The sequence below is a fragment of the Rhineura floridana genome, chromosome 2 (genome assembly GCF_030035675.1).
Source record: "Rhineura floridana isolate rRhiFlo1 chromosome 2, rRhiFlo1.hap2, whole genome shotgun sequence".
In the NCBI taxonomy this organism is placed as follows: domain Eukaryota; kingdom Metazoa; phylum Chordata; class Lepidosauria; order Squamata; family Rhineuridae; genus Rhineura; species Rhineura floridana.
The window spans coordinates 96,743,345-96,762,003 of record NC_084481.1 but is presented as its reverse complement, the minus strand read 5'-3'; the positions used below and the strand labels follow the sequence as shown (position 1 = coordinate 96,762,003).

Genomic DNA, 18,659 nt, shown 5'->3' with positions numbered 1-18,659 from the left:
ATCGGCCATATCTTCTCTTTCCCTTTCCTGTCTTCTCGCCGCCTGTGCTCTCATTGTCACCCCTGGCCACATGGGGCTGAGGGCGGATTGTTCAGGTAGCTCACCCAGACATGAAGCTAATTCCTGCCCCATTCCATCCCGCAGACTTGTTTGCATTTCACTAAGTTGTCTTTCTAACTGTGACAATCGTTGTTGATTCTGAGCTGCCAAAAGTCTCCGCTTTTGACCAGTGGCCTCCAGCTGCCTGGAGTATTCGGCTAACAGAGGGGATGTGAATGGAGTTGATGCTTGCTGTGGTGAGACCACTATGCCAGGCCCACTTCCCGAAGGAGTCCCCTGTGGGGGATTATAAGGAGGTGGAGCGGTGGGTAAGATACCTTCCACAAAGGGGTCCTCCTCTGGCTGACTTAAAACCGCAGGAGGATCGGACTTAGACTGGGGTGGCTGGGACTTTTTAACCCCCACGGTTGAGGCCATCATTGCTTTACAACAGGCACCTTTACATTTCTTTATCCAGGACGGGTTTGTTTCCACCCGATCCTGCCACACATCAATATAGGGAAATTGATCCCATCTGCCTTCCCTTGTAACTTTCGCATGTACAGCACTTATAATACTTTTATCCCAGGTTCCCCCTTCCGACCATTCCAAGTCCCACGTGGTCCATTCCCCATTGCAAAATTTAACCAAACCCCATTTGGTGATGGCACCTGCACCATATGCATTTTTAAAATCTTTAAAATTTCTCAAAAAACATCCCAACGGGTTCTGCAGTTTTTCCTCCCGCGATGCCCCTGTTCCCATTTTACTTGGGTTTTTCAACTGCCTGCTATAGGTCAGTTCCCTGGGCTTTTCAACAGGCTCTCGTCCCACGGTCTCCTCCCAATTCTGCAAGCGGATCTTACCAGGCTTCTCAGTAGGCTTTTCGACCCTCACGACCACCACACAGTCACTGACGGTTTCCAGTTCCTCCCTAAGGTGTTGGCCCTCTGGTCTCATGGTTGGAGCTCCGGTTGATGCCGCGGTGTCCTCCGCTCTTCACTCTCTTGGCCCCAAGGCAGGTTCAAACAACCTGGAACGCTCTCCTTGGCCCGCCAGAGGTGACACGGGAGACCCAGCGGGTCTAACCAGATCTCCTGGCTGGCTCGCCAAAATTGTTACGCAAAAGCGGTTCTTTGCATCTGCAGGAAGCTCCAAAACACACACCAGATGGGAAACCAAAGTATAAGTCAACACCTTTATTGATTACCAATAGCTTTTGCAAAAGGAGACTAGGTTCTTTGGCTCATGCCTGAGAACCAGTCTAAAGCATGGTTACACAGTTACAAGTTATATATGCTTTGAAGCCCTCCTAACACAGCCCCTCCCGTCCTGTTAGTAACTTTCCAGCTTTCTTCATAACCTTGCATTGAGCCAATGCCTTGGCTTTGTTTATCAGTGTTTTGCGCTCATCCGTCCTGTCTCTGCTTTCTCCAGTTGACGCATTGCATTCCAACCACTATCTACTTGAGTAATATCCCGTTACATTGGTTAAGCTGACATTTAAGCATCAAGCACGAAATGACATTTAGCAACCACAGGCACCTTAAGAATTTTGTTTTCTTGTTCTATATTATATCAGGTTAACACATTCTATACTGTATCAAGTTAACACTACATACACTACAATTCCCATACTATATCTGGTTGCACTACAAGATTGGTTCCATCACTGTGTCTGCACCATGCTGACCTCCCTGCCCCCTCACCTCTCCCCAACTCCCTCTCTGTTACTGGCATCAACCTCCACATTGGGAAGACATACACACCACCCACTACTGCCCCAAGATGTATCTCTTGCTATACCATTTGTGAGAGAAAACCCTGCCAGGAGATGCTTTAGGTTCTCTGTTAACTATTTCTCTACGACCTGCCCATCTCACTCTAGTCTGTGCCTGAACAAGATGTGACAATGAACATTGTAACCTTAACAGCCGTATCTGAAGGAAGGGACAGGCATTTACTTTCACATATTGAACATATTTCAGCAATCAAAAGTAGCTAGCACTCAAGAATATTAGTCTGAAGTTGGCAACCCCTCTCCTCTATAACCTAGAGATAGTGGTGAAGTTCTCCAAGTGGGGGCTCAGGATTCAAGTTGGGTGGGTGGGGGCATAAGTTCCACTTGAAAAAAGAGAGGGAAGTTTTACAAAACCTAAACGTCTTCTCTTGCATGGATCAAAATCTAAGCAGGAAACAAATTTCTGCCTTTCCTCCACCTCTACTTCCCTCGCCAAAAGTCATCTCCTCCAGTCCCTTGTATTTGCTTCCCTTCCCTCGGCAGAACTATATTTCCCATAGTTCTTACGGTCATTGCTGCTGAGTGATGGGAAGAAAGAAAGTGTAAACCAGATGACAGTCTGGTGGGAGGGGAAAGGGTAGTGGGGGTGATTTTTTTTTCTGAGCTGTTGGTTTGGATCAGTTTTTTTAAAAAAAATATCCAAACTTTTCTGGCCCTTTAAATGTTGTTCAACTTCACTCTATCTCTTGCCGCACACCATTCATAATTCTATCATGACCTTCACTCCTTGGGTTAGAGGCCGGGCCTGGCAACCAAGAGGTCTTCTGTATCTTTAACAGTTGTGCAGGGGGAAGGGAGAATCCCACCTTGTGGTTTTTCCCATTACAGAGTTGCAAGAACACCTGCACTTGGCTGACTTCTCTTCTCCTAAAGATACAGGATCAGTCTCAGGCCATGGACCTGGCAACCCTAATTCCTATGTATGTCCACAGCTTGGGATGCTTTCTGGAATGGAAGGGCCCCTGCCCAGGGCCAGTGCCAAAACACGATAAGGTCAGGCCCTGACTGAGGGCCCCTTGTACAGGTGGGTGAGTAGCACTGCCCTTCTCCGATCCATGGCAGGGTCCCTGCTGCAGATTGCAGGGGGGGGAGCTTCCAGGCCACCCAACCATTCACTTGCTCCACCTATCTCTTTCCTGTCTTCTTCTGCTGCACACCCTGCATGCGCATGGCTGCCATCAACCAAGATGGCAATGGAGGCTTCTTTAAGGGGCTGATGCCCCTACCACCATCTTGGTTGATGGCAGGTATGTTCACGCACATAGCATACTGTGCATGTGTGCCATCAACCAAGATGGGGGGGTATTAGCCCCTTAGAGAAGCCTCCACTGCCATCTTGGTTGATGGCAGCCCTGTGTGTGCAGTGTGTGCAGCAGCAAAGGCAGATGAGAGGTAGGTGGAACAGGCAGGAGTCACATGCCTGGGGCAGGCTGGTGCCCAAGGCCCCATCATGCCTGATGCCGGCCTTGCCCCGCCACATCCTCAGCCCTGCTGTTTATGGAGGCCATGGCAGAAGGAGGAGCAGGCAGATCTCAGCAACTGGGCCCAGTGCCCTCACATGATGGCAGTGGGGCATGCCTGCTCAATCCTATCCCATCCTCTCCCTGCCCCCAGAAAGCCACATTTCAGGGCTTTGGGCTAGCTGCTACCAGCAGGGATCAGGGATACCTCTGAGCAATCCAACACACATACCTCACCAGCCCAGTGCAAAGGGGATTTGGATTGCTTTGTTACTTGCCTTTTTTCAAACTAAAAATCTCTCAGTATTGTAACCTTTACTCAGAGGGGAATTACTGGCTGCACCACACATTCTATAAATCTCATTTCAGAGCTACATTATAAACTGCTCTTCCTCCCTCCTTTTTTTCTTTGTAACTTCATTCTTGTAACTTTCTTGATTGCATACTTTTAAATAAAGGGATAATTGGACTTTTAATTAAAGCCCAGGGTGCCTTGTTATATACATTGCTTGTATGAAGAGGGAAATCACAGGATGACAATAGTTGTGTTTGTGTCATGCAATCAACAGTGCAAAACAAGCTGGACTTCTGCCCTTTAGGAGACTTGCTAGTTTGAGTCAAAGTTTTTACATATAGCAATGCCCCTAGTTTATTGGGGATAGGGGGAACTCTCCATGGATCATTACAGTAAAGTCCACATAAAAAAGGCCACATGGGCCAGGAAAATAAATGCTGCACAACTGGTGTGTGTGTTGTGTATGTGTGTCATATGCACATATACATATGGGGAAATGCAGTGAGTGCTTGAAATACAAAAGAGTCTACACAAATTCCTGGCTATAGCTGTTTATTTTCTTCTATGAATACTTATCATATATTATTTTTATCTGCAAAAATTGAATCCCAGCAATGCCAAGGGAATCCTTAACCTTTAGGAGTATGATTCTGACTTTTTGTCATTTAGAACCTCATCCAAGGATAACTGAACATTAAAAACAAATTCAACGGAGGTCCATTGATTTCAGTGGGATCACTCTGATTGTAGCTTAGTTGGATAGAACTCATAGCTAATTTCTTTAGCCACTACTTCTCTCCTCTCCCCCATCAAATCTTCCTTCTTCAATCTAATAACATAAGGGATGTCATCATAGCCTCTAATAGGAAACTACCTTAAGAACATAAGAACATAAGAAGAGCCTGCTGGATCAGGCTAGTGGCCCATCTAGTCCAGCATCCTGTTCTCACAGTGGCCAACCAGGTGCCTGGGGGAAGCCCGCAAGCAGGACCCGAGTGCAAGAACACTCTCCCCTCCTGAGGCTTCCGGCAACTGGTTTTCAGAAGCATGCTGCCTCTGAGCACAGCCATCATGGCTAATAGCCATTGGTAGCCCTGTCCTCCATGAATTTGTCTAATCTTCTTTTAAAGTCATCCAAGCTGGTGGCCATTACTGCATCTTGTGGGAGCAAATTCCATAGTTTAACTATGCACTGAGTAAAGTACTTCCTTTTGTCTGTCCTGAATCTTCCAACATTCAGCTTCTTTGAATGTCCATGAGTTCTAGTATTATGAGAGAGGGAGAAGAACTTTTCTCTATCCACTTTCTCAATGCCATGCATAATTTTACACACTTCTATCATGTCTCCTCTGACCCGCCTTTTCTCTAAACTAAAAAGCCCCAAATGCTGCAACCTTTCCTCGTAAGGGAGTCGCTCCATCCCCTTGATCATTCTGGTTGCCCTCTTCTGAACCTTTTCCAACTCTATAATATCTTTTTTGAGATGAGGCGACCAGAACTGTACACAGTATTCCAAATGCGGCCGCACCATAGATTTATACAACGGCATTATGATATCGGCTGTTTTATTTTCAATACCTTTCCTAATTATCGCTAGCATGGAATTTGCCTTTTTCACAGCTGCCGCACACTGGGTCGACATTTTCATCGTGCTGTCCACTACAACCCCGAGGTCTCTCTCCTGGTCGGTCACCGCCAGTTCAGACCCCATGAGCGTATATGTGAAATTAATATTTTTTTGCTCCAATATGCATAATCTTACACTTGTTTATATTGAATTGCATTTGCCATTTTTCTGCCCATTCACTCAGTTTGGAGAGATCTTTTTGAAGCTCTTCGCAATCCCTTTTTGTTTTAACAACCCTGAACAATTTAGTGTCGTCAGCAAACTTGGCCACTTCACTGCTCACTCCTAATTCTAGGTCATTAATGAACAAGTTGAAAATAATGAGTCAGACCATTGGTCCCTCTAGCTCAGTGCTGTCTATACTGACTGGCAGCAGCTATCCAGAGTTTTCAGGCACGAGTCTCTCACTGCTCTACCTGGAGATGCCAGGGATCAAACTTGGGACGCTCTGCATACAAGGCAGATGCTGTACCCTGAGCTATGGCCCTTCCCCATCATATTTTTCAAAGGGCTCATCCACGCGGTGATTTAGTGTGTGTGTGTGGTGCTACTTGCATTCCCTTGTAATTCACATGGTTCACATGAAGTTGCAGGCAAGGAGAAGCTATAACTCTGTTTCCCCCTTTAAATCTTTATTAACCCAATCCAATTATAATGCAAAAAGGAAAGGAAAACCTGACTCAGCTGCACAGTGCTCCTCCTTGTAGGTGCTTTTCTTCAATTTTTTTAGTAGGCGGGCTCTCTTTTAATGCCCCATCATCTGCTCCCTCATCTGCCGCCCACAAAAGCTGCTGCAACCACTTCCTACTTTGCCTTTTCACATACTCCTCCCCCCATCCATCTAGGCTGGGACAACAGAGAAGAGTTTTTTTGTCAGTTTCCTTTTTTTCTTGTCAATTTCACACTGAGGTGCTCTCCTGTTTTCAGCCTTGAACTGGGGGGAGTAAACATGAAAACTTAGAGGGTGGAGCCACAAGGAAACAGCAACACTGATCCTTCACAGAGGAATGCCTACTAGTGTGAATGGAAAACAGCAAATTTGAAGCTACCAAGTGTGGACCTTGCAAATCTATCATGACAGTAAAAGCAGCATCTTTAGTAAGAAGGCATGCTCCCATGTGAATAAGCCCAAAGTGACAATATCATTGGGGCAATGCTTCCTGAATAGATATTGTTCTCATTCTAAACTGGTTTCATATTCCTGTTTTTATTTTATAACACTTTAAAATGAACTGTCCTTGGCAAATATACATTATAGTTCTCTATATATGTTGCACACATGCATGTTAGGAATGTATTTATTCCCGTATTCTTTGCAAAAAAACCCCTCACCTTCTGAGAACATTGTCACGAGCACATGGGGACCTTTCTCCACACTGCAAAGGATAAGGAATCCTACAGTTTAGCACTGTGCTGACTCTAAACTAGCCTTCCCCAGCCTTGGGTCCCCCAGATGTATTACAACTCCCATCATCTCTGACCATTAGCCATGCTGGCCATTGTAGGTCAACAACATCTGGGGCCCAAGGCTAAAAAACCTTTACTCAAGGGGAATTACTCCAGCCCCTTGGTTATTGTGGCCCCAAGGTCCAGCGCTGGGTGCTTCCATAAATCTCATTTGACCTATATTAAAAACTGCTCTCCCTCCCTCCTTGCAACTTTATTCTTGTAACTTTCTTAATTGCATACTTTCAAATAAAGGCATAATTGGACCTTTAACGAATGCCCAGGATGCCTTATTAAAAATGTTCATTGTTATACCTATTGTTTGTATGAAGAGGAAAATTACATAATTACAATTGTGTTTGTGTAATGGCAGTCAGTAGTGCTAAACGAGATGGTCTTCTGCCCTTTAAGAGACCTGCTAGTTTGAGTCAAAGCTTTTCTATGACCAGCATGTTACTTACGGCAAAAAATGATATTGGGCAGGGAGCAACATCCCATGGATCATCATGGTTAGGTCTACATCAAAAGGGCCACACAGGTTGGGAAAATAAATGCTGCAAAACTGTTGGATAATCAGTGCCAGGAAGAATTAACCTAACAAGCTCACTTGAGAGGGAAATAAGATGTGCGCACACACACACACACACACACACACAGAGAGAGAGAGAGAGAGAGAGAGAGAGAGAGAGAGAGAATGAGTGTTTGAACCACAAAGGAGTCTGCCTAAATTCCTGGCTATAGCTCTTTATTTTCTTCTATGGATGCTTATAATTTGTATATATTTTTCATCTTCAGCAATTGTATCCCAGCAATGCCACGGGAATACTTAATCTTTAGGAGAATGCTTCTGCCTTTCTGTTGTTTAGAACCTCATCCAAGGATAACAAAAACAAATTCACTTAATTAAGATCCATGATATGTTCTAGTGATTGGGTTGTATCCAAGATTAGTCCTACTAAACACATTTAATAAACACATTAAAATTAATGGAGATGACTAACTTAGGTCCATTAATTTCACTGGGTCTACTCTGGGTATAACTTAGTTGGATACAACTCAGAATTAATTTCTTCATCTGCTACTCCACACCTATCAAATCTTCCTTCTTCAATCTCATAACACACAGGAAGACAAACTGGCCACCAGACTATCCCTCAGTTCGTGTGTTCATTGACTTGGCAAATTGGTCTTGTTTGCTTCAAGCTTCTGCAGCTTTTCCTAATAACCAGATTTAAAAAACCAACAAAACAGAGGTGAATGTAATGAAAGTGTTATTTCTGACATCTTCTATCCAAACAGCTGCAATGTGTATCCTATTTAACTTCTGTGTCATTGAGGTGATGATGGTAGCCATTAACATTCATTGTTTGATTCTTAACCTGTCCCCCCCTTGTGTCATGGGCCCAGCAGAATGGGGTAGAGCGGTGAGAGGGCAGAAAAGGAGGAGGACTTTGAATGGACTGACAGTTCCCATGTTGAACTACCCGGCATGCAGAACTCTGAGAACTCTCTCACTCTGGACAGTGACAGTTCTGCCCCTGAAGCTCTGGTTACTCATGAGGAGGCTCAGCCCAGTCAAGCAGTTGCCCCCCCACCTGATGTGCCTCCTCTACCCATGCCCACTCTCCTGCCTCCCCAGCACATCACCCCTCCCTCTGAGGAGAAGGATCCTGCTGAGGCAGAGTGGCCACCCTTGCCTCACTCACGGAGGCACCTGTGCCAGCAAGGACAATGTGCCCAAATGGCTTCACTGAGGTGGAGCACTTGGGTGCACATGCACCCCCAACAATGACACTCAGTTTGCCCAAGTAGGGTGCCTGCCCAACTTTACTTAAGCTGGGTGAGGGGACATGTCTATTTGCTGCGATGTCTTTGTGCAGTGTAGTCATGTGTAGTCTAGCCTAGTAATGATGCTGAATCCTGTGTAACCTATAAGTTGATCGATGAAGTGCTATGAAGTGAAATCTTTTAATAAACCTATTAAAGAAAGGCACAGCTCCTCATTCATGACTGACTTCAGAGTGTTTGGGCAGGACAGTTTGTTGCAGCCCCTACCTCCTCTGCTTGATGACACCATGATGAAGATGGAAGCAAGCAGCGTGGTAGAGGAGGGCTACCAGAGCACCCTAGAGTCCATGATAGCCAAGTTCCAGCAACTCCACACCAAGACTCAGACTCTTCGGAATGAAACCCAGACCCTTTGAGTGGAGAACCAGAACGTGCACCTCCAATTGAGCCGGCTCAGAAAGACTGTGATAACATTGCAATGGGGGGCTGCTCCAGCTCAACTGATGCCTGCGCCCCATGTCAAGATGCCTGTCTGGCTTCCCCTCTGATACAGTGGAAAATGGGAGCAATTTGTGACGTTCATCATGCAGTGTGAACTGTACATCAGAGTACGACAGTTAGACTTTCCCAACAACGTGCTGAAAGTGACCTTTGTGATCAGCCTATTGGAAGGGGAGGCAGTTCAGTGGTCGACCCCCCTGTTGCTTTGAGACAACCCTGTGTTGGCACAGTACGATAATTTCATTGCTGACATGGCAGAAAGTTTTTGAGATCCACAGTGGAAGGTCACTGTAGCTCACCAACTGGGAAACCTGCACCAGGGCAAAAATTCAGTCAGGACTTATACTAACACATTTCGAATTTTGGTGCAGGAAGTGGATTGGAATGAGTCAGCTCAGATGTACCAATATCAAAAGGGCCTCAGCAACAAGATACTGGATAAATTGGCATGAACTCTGGCTCCCAACAGCTGTGCCTGCAGATAGACAGCAGACTTGAAAGTCACTCTCTAGAGCGCTGGGCTTTCTCAACTTGTCAGTTGCCCCGCATACCTCTCCACCGCACACATTTGTCTCCTAGCCTGGGAACCTCCACTCCATCCGGAGAGGGGCCCATGCAAATTGGCACTGTGCAGCCACACCTGATGGAGGAGGAGAATGAGAAGAGGCATTGAGAGGGGCTGAGCCTGTATTGTGGGAAGGCAGGACATCTAGAGAAGGCCTGCCCCTCCAAGTCAGAGAAAGCCCAGTGCATGAAACTACAAATCCCAGTTCTCACAGAGGTCCATGAGCTGGGACCAACTATAAGTCAAGGACCTCATGATATTCCTTTCCCTACCCAGGCTGGCCTTACACCTGCCAATCCATCTGGGTCTGCCATCAGGACAAAGCACCCAACTGCTAGCTACAGTGGATTCAGGGGCGTCCATCAACTTTGTAGACTTAGGCTTTGCAAAGTGACACAACATTCCCATCACTATGCTGGAGGCACCTCTATCCATGGAGATCATGGATGGAGGGTCCCTTGCTTCAGGGACCGTCACACAGGAAACCATTGGGCTGCAAGTGGAGGTGCCTGGATACCTTGAGAAGCTGTCCTTCTCCAGAGGGCACAATGAAAACTGACCCAGGTGAGCTATGGGAGAGGACAGGGGGAAGAAGGAAGAAAAATAATCTTTAAAAACTGTCATTGTTGCATGTTGGTGGTGTATCTAGCAATATCAATCTTTGGTTGGTTAACTTCAAACAGGCAAAATGTAAGGACAGCAGTGGCTCAGTTTTCAACTTTCAAAATCACATCACATAGATGAAAATAAATCCAACAATACAAGGTTCATTTAATTGCAGGGGAAATGGCAATTTAGTTAACTGTCCTTGGACAGACAGTAAGCCTGAAGCAAGAGACCTACTTGATGGGCAATATATCTGAATAAAAAACACACCTATCATTGGTAGACAGAAAGGAAACATTGGTAGAAAGAACAAAAACAACAGCATTATTTCTTGGCAACGGAAAAGGTCAAAATAGTAAAAGCAGAAGATAACGGAAAATAAACTAATACAAATGGTAACCAGTTGCCAGTTCAGCAAAAGGAGAACCGAACTGACATCAACAAACAACCTACATCCCTGGTCACCATAGCCTATCAGAGTTTTTATGTGACAGTATCCTTGGGGCAGTGCTTCCTGAACAAATATTATTCTCAATCTAAATTTGTTTCATATTGCTGTTTTTATTTTAAAATGAACTGATCTTGGCAAATATATTATAGATATCTATATTTTATTTATTAATTAAATTTTAGCCGCTTTTTCTACACACATATGTGCACTGAAAGCAACTTTATATATATATATATATATATATATATAAAGTAAAAAATTAAAAACTACATTAAAAAGTTAAAAACAAAAATAATATATAAGGCAGTGGAACAACACTTCTTAGGAAGGTTATACATGGGGCAGAGCCAGGCAATGCTGGGCCCTTGGCATTAGCCTGCCCCTGGCCCATGGCACCATAGCCCAACACCTCCTCCTGTTACAAGCCCTGTGGGCGTCAATAAGCCCATGCCACTTGTATCACCTACCTCTTGGATGTTGAGCATAGTGTATGGGTGCACTGGTGTCGGGAGAGGCGTTACATCAGGTATTGTGGTGCTAAGCCATGTAAGGCTTTATAGGTTAAAACCAGCACCTTGAATCAAGCTCATGAATGATGTGCATGTGTAGTGCTTATGCCAGCCATCAACCACAATGGTGGCAGGGGTGTTAGCCCCTTAGGGAAGCTGCCACCACTATTTTGGGTGATGGCAGGCATGCATGCAAGTGTGCACAGTGTTCACATTGATGGGAGGCATAGGTGGGGGTCCATGCACAGGTTTATTGAAGCCCGTACTGCCTGTATGTGGGGGGTGCCTGGGAGCTGCCTCTGTGATCCGTGGCAGCATTGGGTTGCAGGACCCAATGCTGCCACAGATTGAGGAATGGGAGCACCACCTTCTACACTAAGGAGGGGCCCTTCAGGGCTGCAGGGGCCCTTGGCCACAGCCCAACCTGGCCACCCTTCAAAAGCTTTCTGAAGTTAAGGACCAAATGCCTGGGAGAAGGTAAATGTTTTTGCCTGGTGCCTAAATGTTTATATGTTTTATATGTTTATATGTTCTTAATGATATGTACTTACTTTTATCTGGAAGCCGCCTTGAGTTCCAGTTTGGAAAAAGGGCGGGGTATAAATAAAGATGATGATGATGATGATGATGATGATGATGATGATGATAATGATAATAAAGGTGGATAATGATGGTTATATATTGCACACATACATGCTGGGGCTGTCTTTAAGTCCCCTTCCAGAAATAGACTCTCCCATTGCCAACACACCAAGGAAGACTCGTGACACATGTATGGTTGAAATGTTATATTTATTAAAATATAACACATAATCAATCAAATTCCAATCCGCCAATTAATAATCTCAAATCCTTCGGGCAGGTGAGGCTCAACCTATCTATGAGGGTCTAGACCCTCCAAACCAGGAGGCAAGTCAGTCACATCGTACTGCAACTCCCCAGACAAGGATGTGGGAAAACTTCTCCCTCCTTGCAATCGGAGTCAGGTTTGTGGTTCCAACCTCCGCATCCTGGCCCCACCGTACAGGCGTTCACCATGATGCGCAAGCCGGTCCCACGTGGACACCCCCGGATCCACACCAGGCATTACGCCTTGATGTTTCACCAGGGAGTGCCCTTTACCCAAATGCCTCATCCACCTCCATTTTTAACCCCAATTTCCTCACCTGCCCGAATCCAACGCCAGCCAAACCGGAATCACCACAACCCACCCGGAACAAGCCAAATGAATCAAACCCAAGCAGTATGGAGTAGGCAAAACCAAAGAGATTCTGAAATCAGAAACTCCAAAAAAAAATTCCTACTCAGCCCCCGCAGGCGACTAGCTGAGCCCATACTGACAAGGGAGGGGTGGGTGGGTGCCGCAAGGCAAAAAAGGCGCGCTCTTAAAGCGGAGCAGGCTATATATAGCCGCTCAAAACCCTTACCCCATTGGTCAAGATGCCCCACCTGACCTCTTACACAATTTCGGGAACCTTCCCGAGCCTTCCTAGAAATAGGGTGTAGGCAAACCCGCCCCTACCAAATGGGCAGGACCATCATTCTTTGCAAGGAACTCATCTTTTGAGCACATTGTCACGAGCACATGAGGACTTTTCTCCACATGGCAAAGGATAAGGAATCCTACAGTTTAGCAGTCTGCTGACTCTAAACTAGCCTTCCCCAGCCTTGGGTCCCCAGATGTTGGTGGATTAACTCCCATAATCTCTGACTATTAACCTTTCTGGCCATTGTAGCTCAACAGCATCTGGGGCCCAAGGCTGGTCTAAATGCTGGTCAACATGTTGACCATGAAAAAATGTTTCTTTCCATCAGCATTTTGAGGGCACCTTTCACTTCTTTGTTCCTTAGGCTGTAGATCAGGGGGTTCAGCATGGGGATCACTATTGTATAGAATACAGATGCAATTCTGTCTGTATCCAGTGAATGGCTAGCATTAGGCTGGCAATATATGAGGAGAATGGTAGCATGGAATATAGTGATGGCTGTGAAGTGAGAGGCACAGGTGGAGAAGGCTTTATATTTTCCTTTGTTGGAACGAATCCTAGATACAGATATAATAATGAATATATAAGACAGGAGAATGGTTATTATGGTGCTGGTCTCCACAAAGGTAGCAAAAATGAAAAGCAACATTTTATTGATGTGGGTGTCAGAGCAGGACAGGGCTAGTACTGGGGAAATGTCACAATAGAAGTGATGGATTGCATTTGATGCACAGAAAACTAGCCTAAAAGCAGAGCAAGTGTGGACCAGGGCACAAATAGTGCCCAACATGTAACAGCCAGCTACCAGCTGCTTGCAGAGATTTCTAGACATAGTCACTGTGTACAGTAAGGGGTTACAAATGGCCACGTAGCGGTCATATGCCATAGCAGCCAAGAGGAAAGATTCAGCCACCACTAAAGTGACAAACACATACATTTGTGCAGCACAAGCAGAGAAAGAAATTCCTTTGGCCTCAGAGATGATATCAGTGAGCAATTTGGGTGTGATGGATGAAGAATAGCAAATGTCAATAAAAGATAGGTGACTGAGGAAGAAGTACATTGGAGTATGAAGTCGAGATTCGAGCCTGATTAACAGGATGATCCCAAGATTCCCCATCAAGGTGACAACATAAATCATGAGAAACGCTACAAAGAGGATGATCTGCAGCTCTGGGTGGTCTGTGAACCCCAGGAGGATGAACTCTGACACTGACGAGTAATTTCCTCTCTCCATTCCTTTAGGAACATGTTTTATTCCTAAGAATTAGGGAAGATGATGCTGGATACAAGACGGTGAGATGGGTGACTCAAAAACCAATGACTGGTCACAATTATCTGTAGGCATTTTCTTTTTTCAGATAAGAGGGCCATGGTAAAAGCTTCAAAGTGACATCTTTTTGTCTTCAACAGAGATTGCTCTTCAAAGAGTGATTTGGGAAATCTATGCATACATTTCTGGAAAACAATAAAACATTGATAAAGAAAGGTTAATTACTACCCCTATTGCTACTTGTTGCTTACAAAGTGTCGGAAGAATGGAGGTTGAAAAGATTGTTCATGCTACATTTTAGGTTGCCTATAAATGCACATTATGGGTTTTTTTGTGTAATGGTTGACCTTTTCTCTGAGATATTGTATTGCCCTACAAATTTGTAAAAATACAAACACAATTTGGGTTGGTCTTTCACAGTCCAATCCACTTCCTGTGTAGCTTGGAAGAATTTGGTAACATGTGCCTCTGAGCACATTATTTTTTGGAGTTTCCCCTATCTTTTTATTCTGCAGCAGACATGTGTAGTCTCTCAACCAAATTTAAACCAAAGCTGCCCCTGGCCACATCCACACCATACATTTATTCCACTTTTAATAGTCACGGCTTTCCCCAAAGAATCATGGGAAGTGTAGTTTGTGAAGGGTGCTGAGAGAGAGGGAGAGGCCCTCTTCCCCTCACAGAGCTATAATGCCCAGAATTCTCTGGGAAGAGGGGCTGACTGTTAAGCCACTCTGGCCACTGGAGTTCTCTCAGAGGAATAGTAGTCTCCTAATGACTCTCAGCACCCTTCACAAATGACACTTTCTAGGTTTCTTTGGGGGAAGCCATGACTGTTTGAAGTGGAATAAATGTCTGGTGTGGGTGTGGTCCCCTGATTAGCCAAGCCAAATAGCTGTTAGCCTGGCTTTTAGAACACTGACAGTTGCTTCTTACTGAGCATGCCTGTGCTATCATAGACTCTAATGTTAAATTTCTTAAATTAATTAAAATCATCCATGCTTTTTTTCTTTTTACTTTTAAACTGCAGAAGATGAAGGTCAGAGTATGGGTCAAGGTCAGTAATAGGATTACAGGTACTCTATGAACATGGCTTATTTTTAATTAATTTCAACAAATTACGAGACTACTGACAGAAAAAAGGCCAACCAGTCAGACAACCAACTACTGGACACAATTATCTGTAGGCATTGTCTTTTTTCAAAGAAGAAGGCCATGGTAAACACTTGAAACTGACATCTTTTTGCCTTTGACAGACATTGCTCTTCAAAGAGTGATTTTGGAAATCTATGCATACAATTCATCCCTGGAAAATAATACAACATTGATTAAGAAGGGTCAATTCATTTCCTCCTTGCTAATTGTTGCCTCCAAAGTGATCACATCTTAACAGAAAAATACATAGAAGCAAAGCACCTAATGCGAGAAAAATTAACAGGAAGGTGGCGTACCTACCAAAAACATGGTTTAGAGCTGTGGCAGGAACCCTTTTAGTTCAAGGGCCACATTCCTTCATATGTGACTTTCTGGGAGCCACCACCAGTAGTGGGCAGGACCAAAGGCAAAAGTGGGCAGAGCAATGGATGTAAGTACAGCAGGTTACATTCCAGCCACGCCAAAGTCAGAGATTTACACACACACACCTTTCTCTCTCTGTCTCTCTCCATCAAGGCAAGCAAGAGGTAAGGACACATTCCAAATAGGCAAAAGCACTCCCGGAGGGTGAGTGGTGTGGCCTGGGGAGAATCCTGAAGGTCAGATAAGGAGGTCTGTCCCTCACCCCTGGTTTAGAATTACATCTGAACTGGACCAGTATTATATGATCCTGGAAGTGGTTTGAAGGAGAACCAGGTTTATTAAAAAGTTAATCACTATGGCATATCAACCAAAGCACATTAAAAATTAAATCCATTAACTAAAAATGACATTTTTATTTCTCAGTTTTTTATTGTTCATGATTTTTAAAAATAGTGTTTAAAATAGCTCAGTTTTAAAAATGAACAAAAATAATTGTAAATCATTTAATATAACCACTTAAAACATTTCCTAATGCAAAAGTGTATTTTTCACATAATACCTTGTCAAGGGACGGACTTACTGAGGTCCTTACAAAATCTATTTACTGGTTAAATTAGAAATGGAGAAATAAAAATGTTTTTGAGTTACAGACCATAATGAGAGTGTTATAATGACCACAGAATGTAAGGAGAGAATGAAAATGTTCCAGTTGTTTGAATCTGGAAAAACCTGGAATCTTTGCATATGCAAATCTGCCTGACTTTTATAAGAGGTAATGCTGAAGGGAAGCTCTCTCCCTCCGAGGGAATGCATGTGAGGAAGGAGAGTTTGTTCTAATTGTGCGAAAAGGACTGTTTCAGTTGCAGTGGTCAACGTTTTCCAGGTCCACTTGAAACCTCATTCTGTTCTTCTTACCTGTCTTATTTTTATCCTGGGAAGCAGCAGAGAAGGCGATAAGACGTCTTCTATGAATGCAAAAGCAAATGCTACTGGGGAGCATATGGGAGCTCTTTTTCATTTGCTTCTATGGCCTTTGGGATTTAATGTCTGAACCATTTTAAGAATTCCCTGTCTCAGGGGAAAGAAACATCATGAGAAAACATTTGTAGTTTAATATTATTATAATCAACAGTTATTTTAAAAGGAACAAATAATACCAACCCATTTACTCTGCTAGGCCCCACCCTATACTTCCAGGCTTGCCTCCTGAATTTCAGGGTCTGAGCCTCTCAGGAAGCCTTTGTTTTCCAGTGAAACATGGAAATCCCTTGAACATGGCTTCTTAACCAAATGGAGTAGAGGACAGGCAACCTGAAGCTCATGTGAAATATTGCCACCACACCAAAGAAGACTCGTGACACATATATGGAGTAATGTTATATTTATTAAAATATAACACATAATCAATCAGATTCAAATCAGCCAATTAATTATATAACAAATACTTCAGGCAGGTGAGGCTCAACCTATCTCTGAGGGAATAGACCCTCAAATCCAGAAGGCAAGTCAGTCACATCGGACTGTAACTCCCCAGTCAAGGGAAACTTATCCCTTCTTGCTATTGGAGTCAGGTATGTGGTTGCGACCTCTGCATCCTGGCCCCGCCATACAGGCATTCACCATGATGTGCAAGCCGGTCCTACGTGGACACTCCCCAGATCCACACCAGACATTACGCCCTGATGGTTCCCTAGGGAGTGCCCTTTACCAGAATGCCTCAGCCACTTGAATATTTAACCCCAATTACCTCACCTGCCCGAATTCCATGCCAGCCAACCGGAATCAGCACAACCCTTCCAGGCAAGCCAATCGAATTGAACCAAGCAGTATAGAGTAGACAAAAGCAAAGAGATTCTGAAATCAAGATCTCCAAAAAAAAAAAATATTCCTACTCAGCCCCATTTGGCGACTAGCAGAGCCCATACTGACAAGGGAGGGAGGGTGGGTGCCGCAAGGCAAAAAAGGCAAGTTTTTAGGGAGGAGCAGACTATTTATAGCCACTCAGTCCCTCACTCAGTTGGTCAAATCTACCACCTGACTACTTTGAAATCTTCGGGAAACTTCCCGAGCCTTCTCAACAATGGGGTGGTGGCAAACATGCCCCCGCACAAGGCGGGAACGCCAATGTAAAAAATGGATTATTAAACTTGGGATTTATGTATAGCAGACTCCATTCCATTTCACACACACACACACAGAGAGAGACAGAGGTGAAGTTAAACACTGTGACTTGAGCCACATTGTTGGGCTTGTATAGGTCTATTTGGGCTACACACAGCTGTAACTGCATGGAAATTAAATCCCAATTTAACAGTCAATCCTTCTCCCCAGAGACCTCTTGGAATTATAGCTCTCTGAGGGCAATAGGGGCCTCCTAACAACTCTCAGCACCCTTAACAAACTATAGTCCTGCTTTGGGGAAATGGCAGGAACAAAGGGGAAAAATCACCAAAATAGAGACAAAAAGGAGAGGCAAGCTCTGGTGCTGAGTAAAATTTCTTGTAGCGCTCTACACGTTTCAGAAATACTTTCTTTCCTCAGAAGCTAAAAACATTCAAACAAACTCAAATTAATGTTGGGGAGACAACACCATGGTCTTAAACATAGCAGAGTACTTTCAGAGACCACATTCTGTATAAATCACTCTAAAACATTAAAAAAAATATCCCGCAAGATCAAACATTGGAAATAATTTTTGATATTTTACAGAAACGAGAAGTACGGAATCCACCAACTCATTTTTTGACCTCCTTGGCCGACATAGCTTTATGGAAAAAAAATTTTTTATTTAACAAAAAGTTCTTTTGACAGACCAAAGGTGTGGCCATGGGATGCCCCATGCCTCCAGAGGATGCCAATTTATACATGCAACATTTTGAACAATTCATTTTTGCCAACAATCCACATGGTAGAAATATAATCTCATGGCTATGATATATAGATGATATATTCATGATTTGGCGAGGCACAAGTGATGAGTTGAGGGATTTTTTTCAATGGATTGATGTTCAAGATCCCAATCTCAGTTTTGAGACAACTTGCAGTATTGAACAGGTCAATGTTTTGGACATCATAGTCAAAAATCCATAAAGAGTTTAATTACTGCCATTTATAACAAACCTACTGATAAAAACACTTTTCTCAAGTATGATAGTTATCATCCTGCTCATCTCAAGAATAATTTACCATACAGCCAATTCTTAAGAATAAAGCGCAATTGTTCAAGAAACCTAGATTACATCCAGGAATCCCAATCTTTAGCACAACGTTTCTATGATAAAGGATATCCGCTC

General features: G+C 44.0%; 1 protein-coding gene across 1 annotated transcript; it reads right to left on the bottom strand.

Annotated features, from left to right (window-relative positions):
- Nucleotides 1–4,157: 4,157 nt before the first annotated feature.
- LOC133377942 (olfactory receptor 5L1-like) lies at nt 4,158–13,812 on the bottom strand. The gene is made up of 2 exons (XM_061612736.1): nt 12,925–13,812; nt 4,158–4,229 (listed from the first exon to the last, which is right to left on the bottom strand). The coding sequence occupies exons 1-2, from the start codon at nt 13,810–13,812 to the stop codon at nt 4,158–4,160; spliced, it is 960 nt and encodes a 319-aa protein (XP_061468720.1).
- Between the last annotated feature and the right edge of the window lie 4,847 nt (nt 13,813–18,659).

Excerpts from the sequence above, each read along its gene's own strand:
- LOC133377942 (XM_061612736.1), bottom strand. The coding sequence starts at position 13,812 with ATGGAGAGAGGAAATTACTCGTCAGTGTCAGAGTTCATCCTCCTGGGG. Across the intron at positions 4,230-12,924 it reads ACAGCCTAAGGAACAAAGAA|GTTAAGGATTCCCTTGGCAT; the intron begins GTGAAAGGTGCC and ends ATACTCCTAAAG.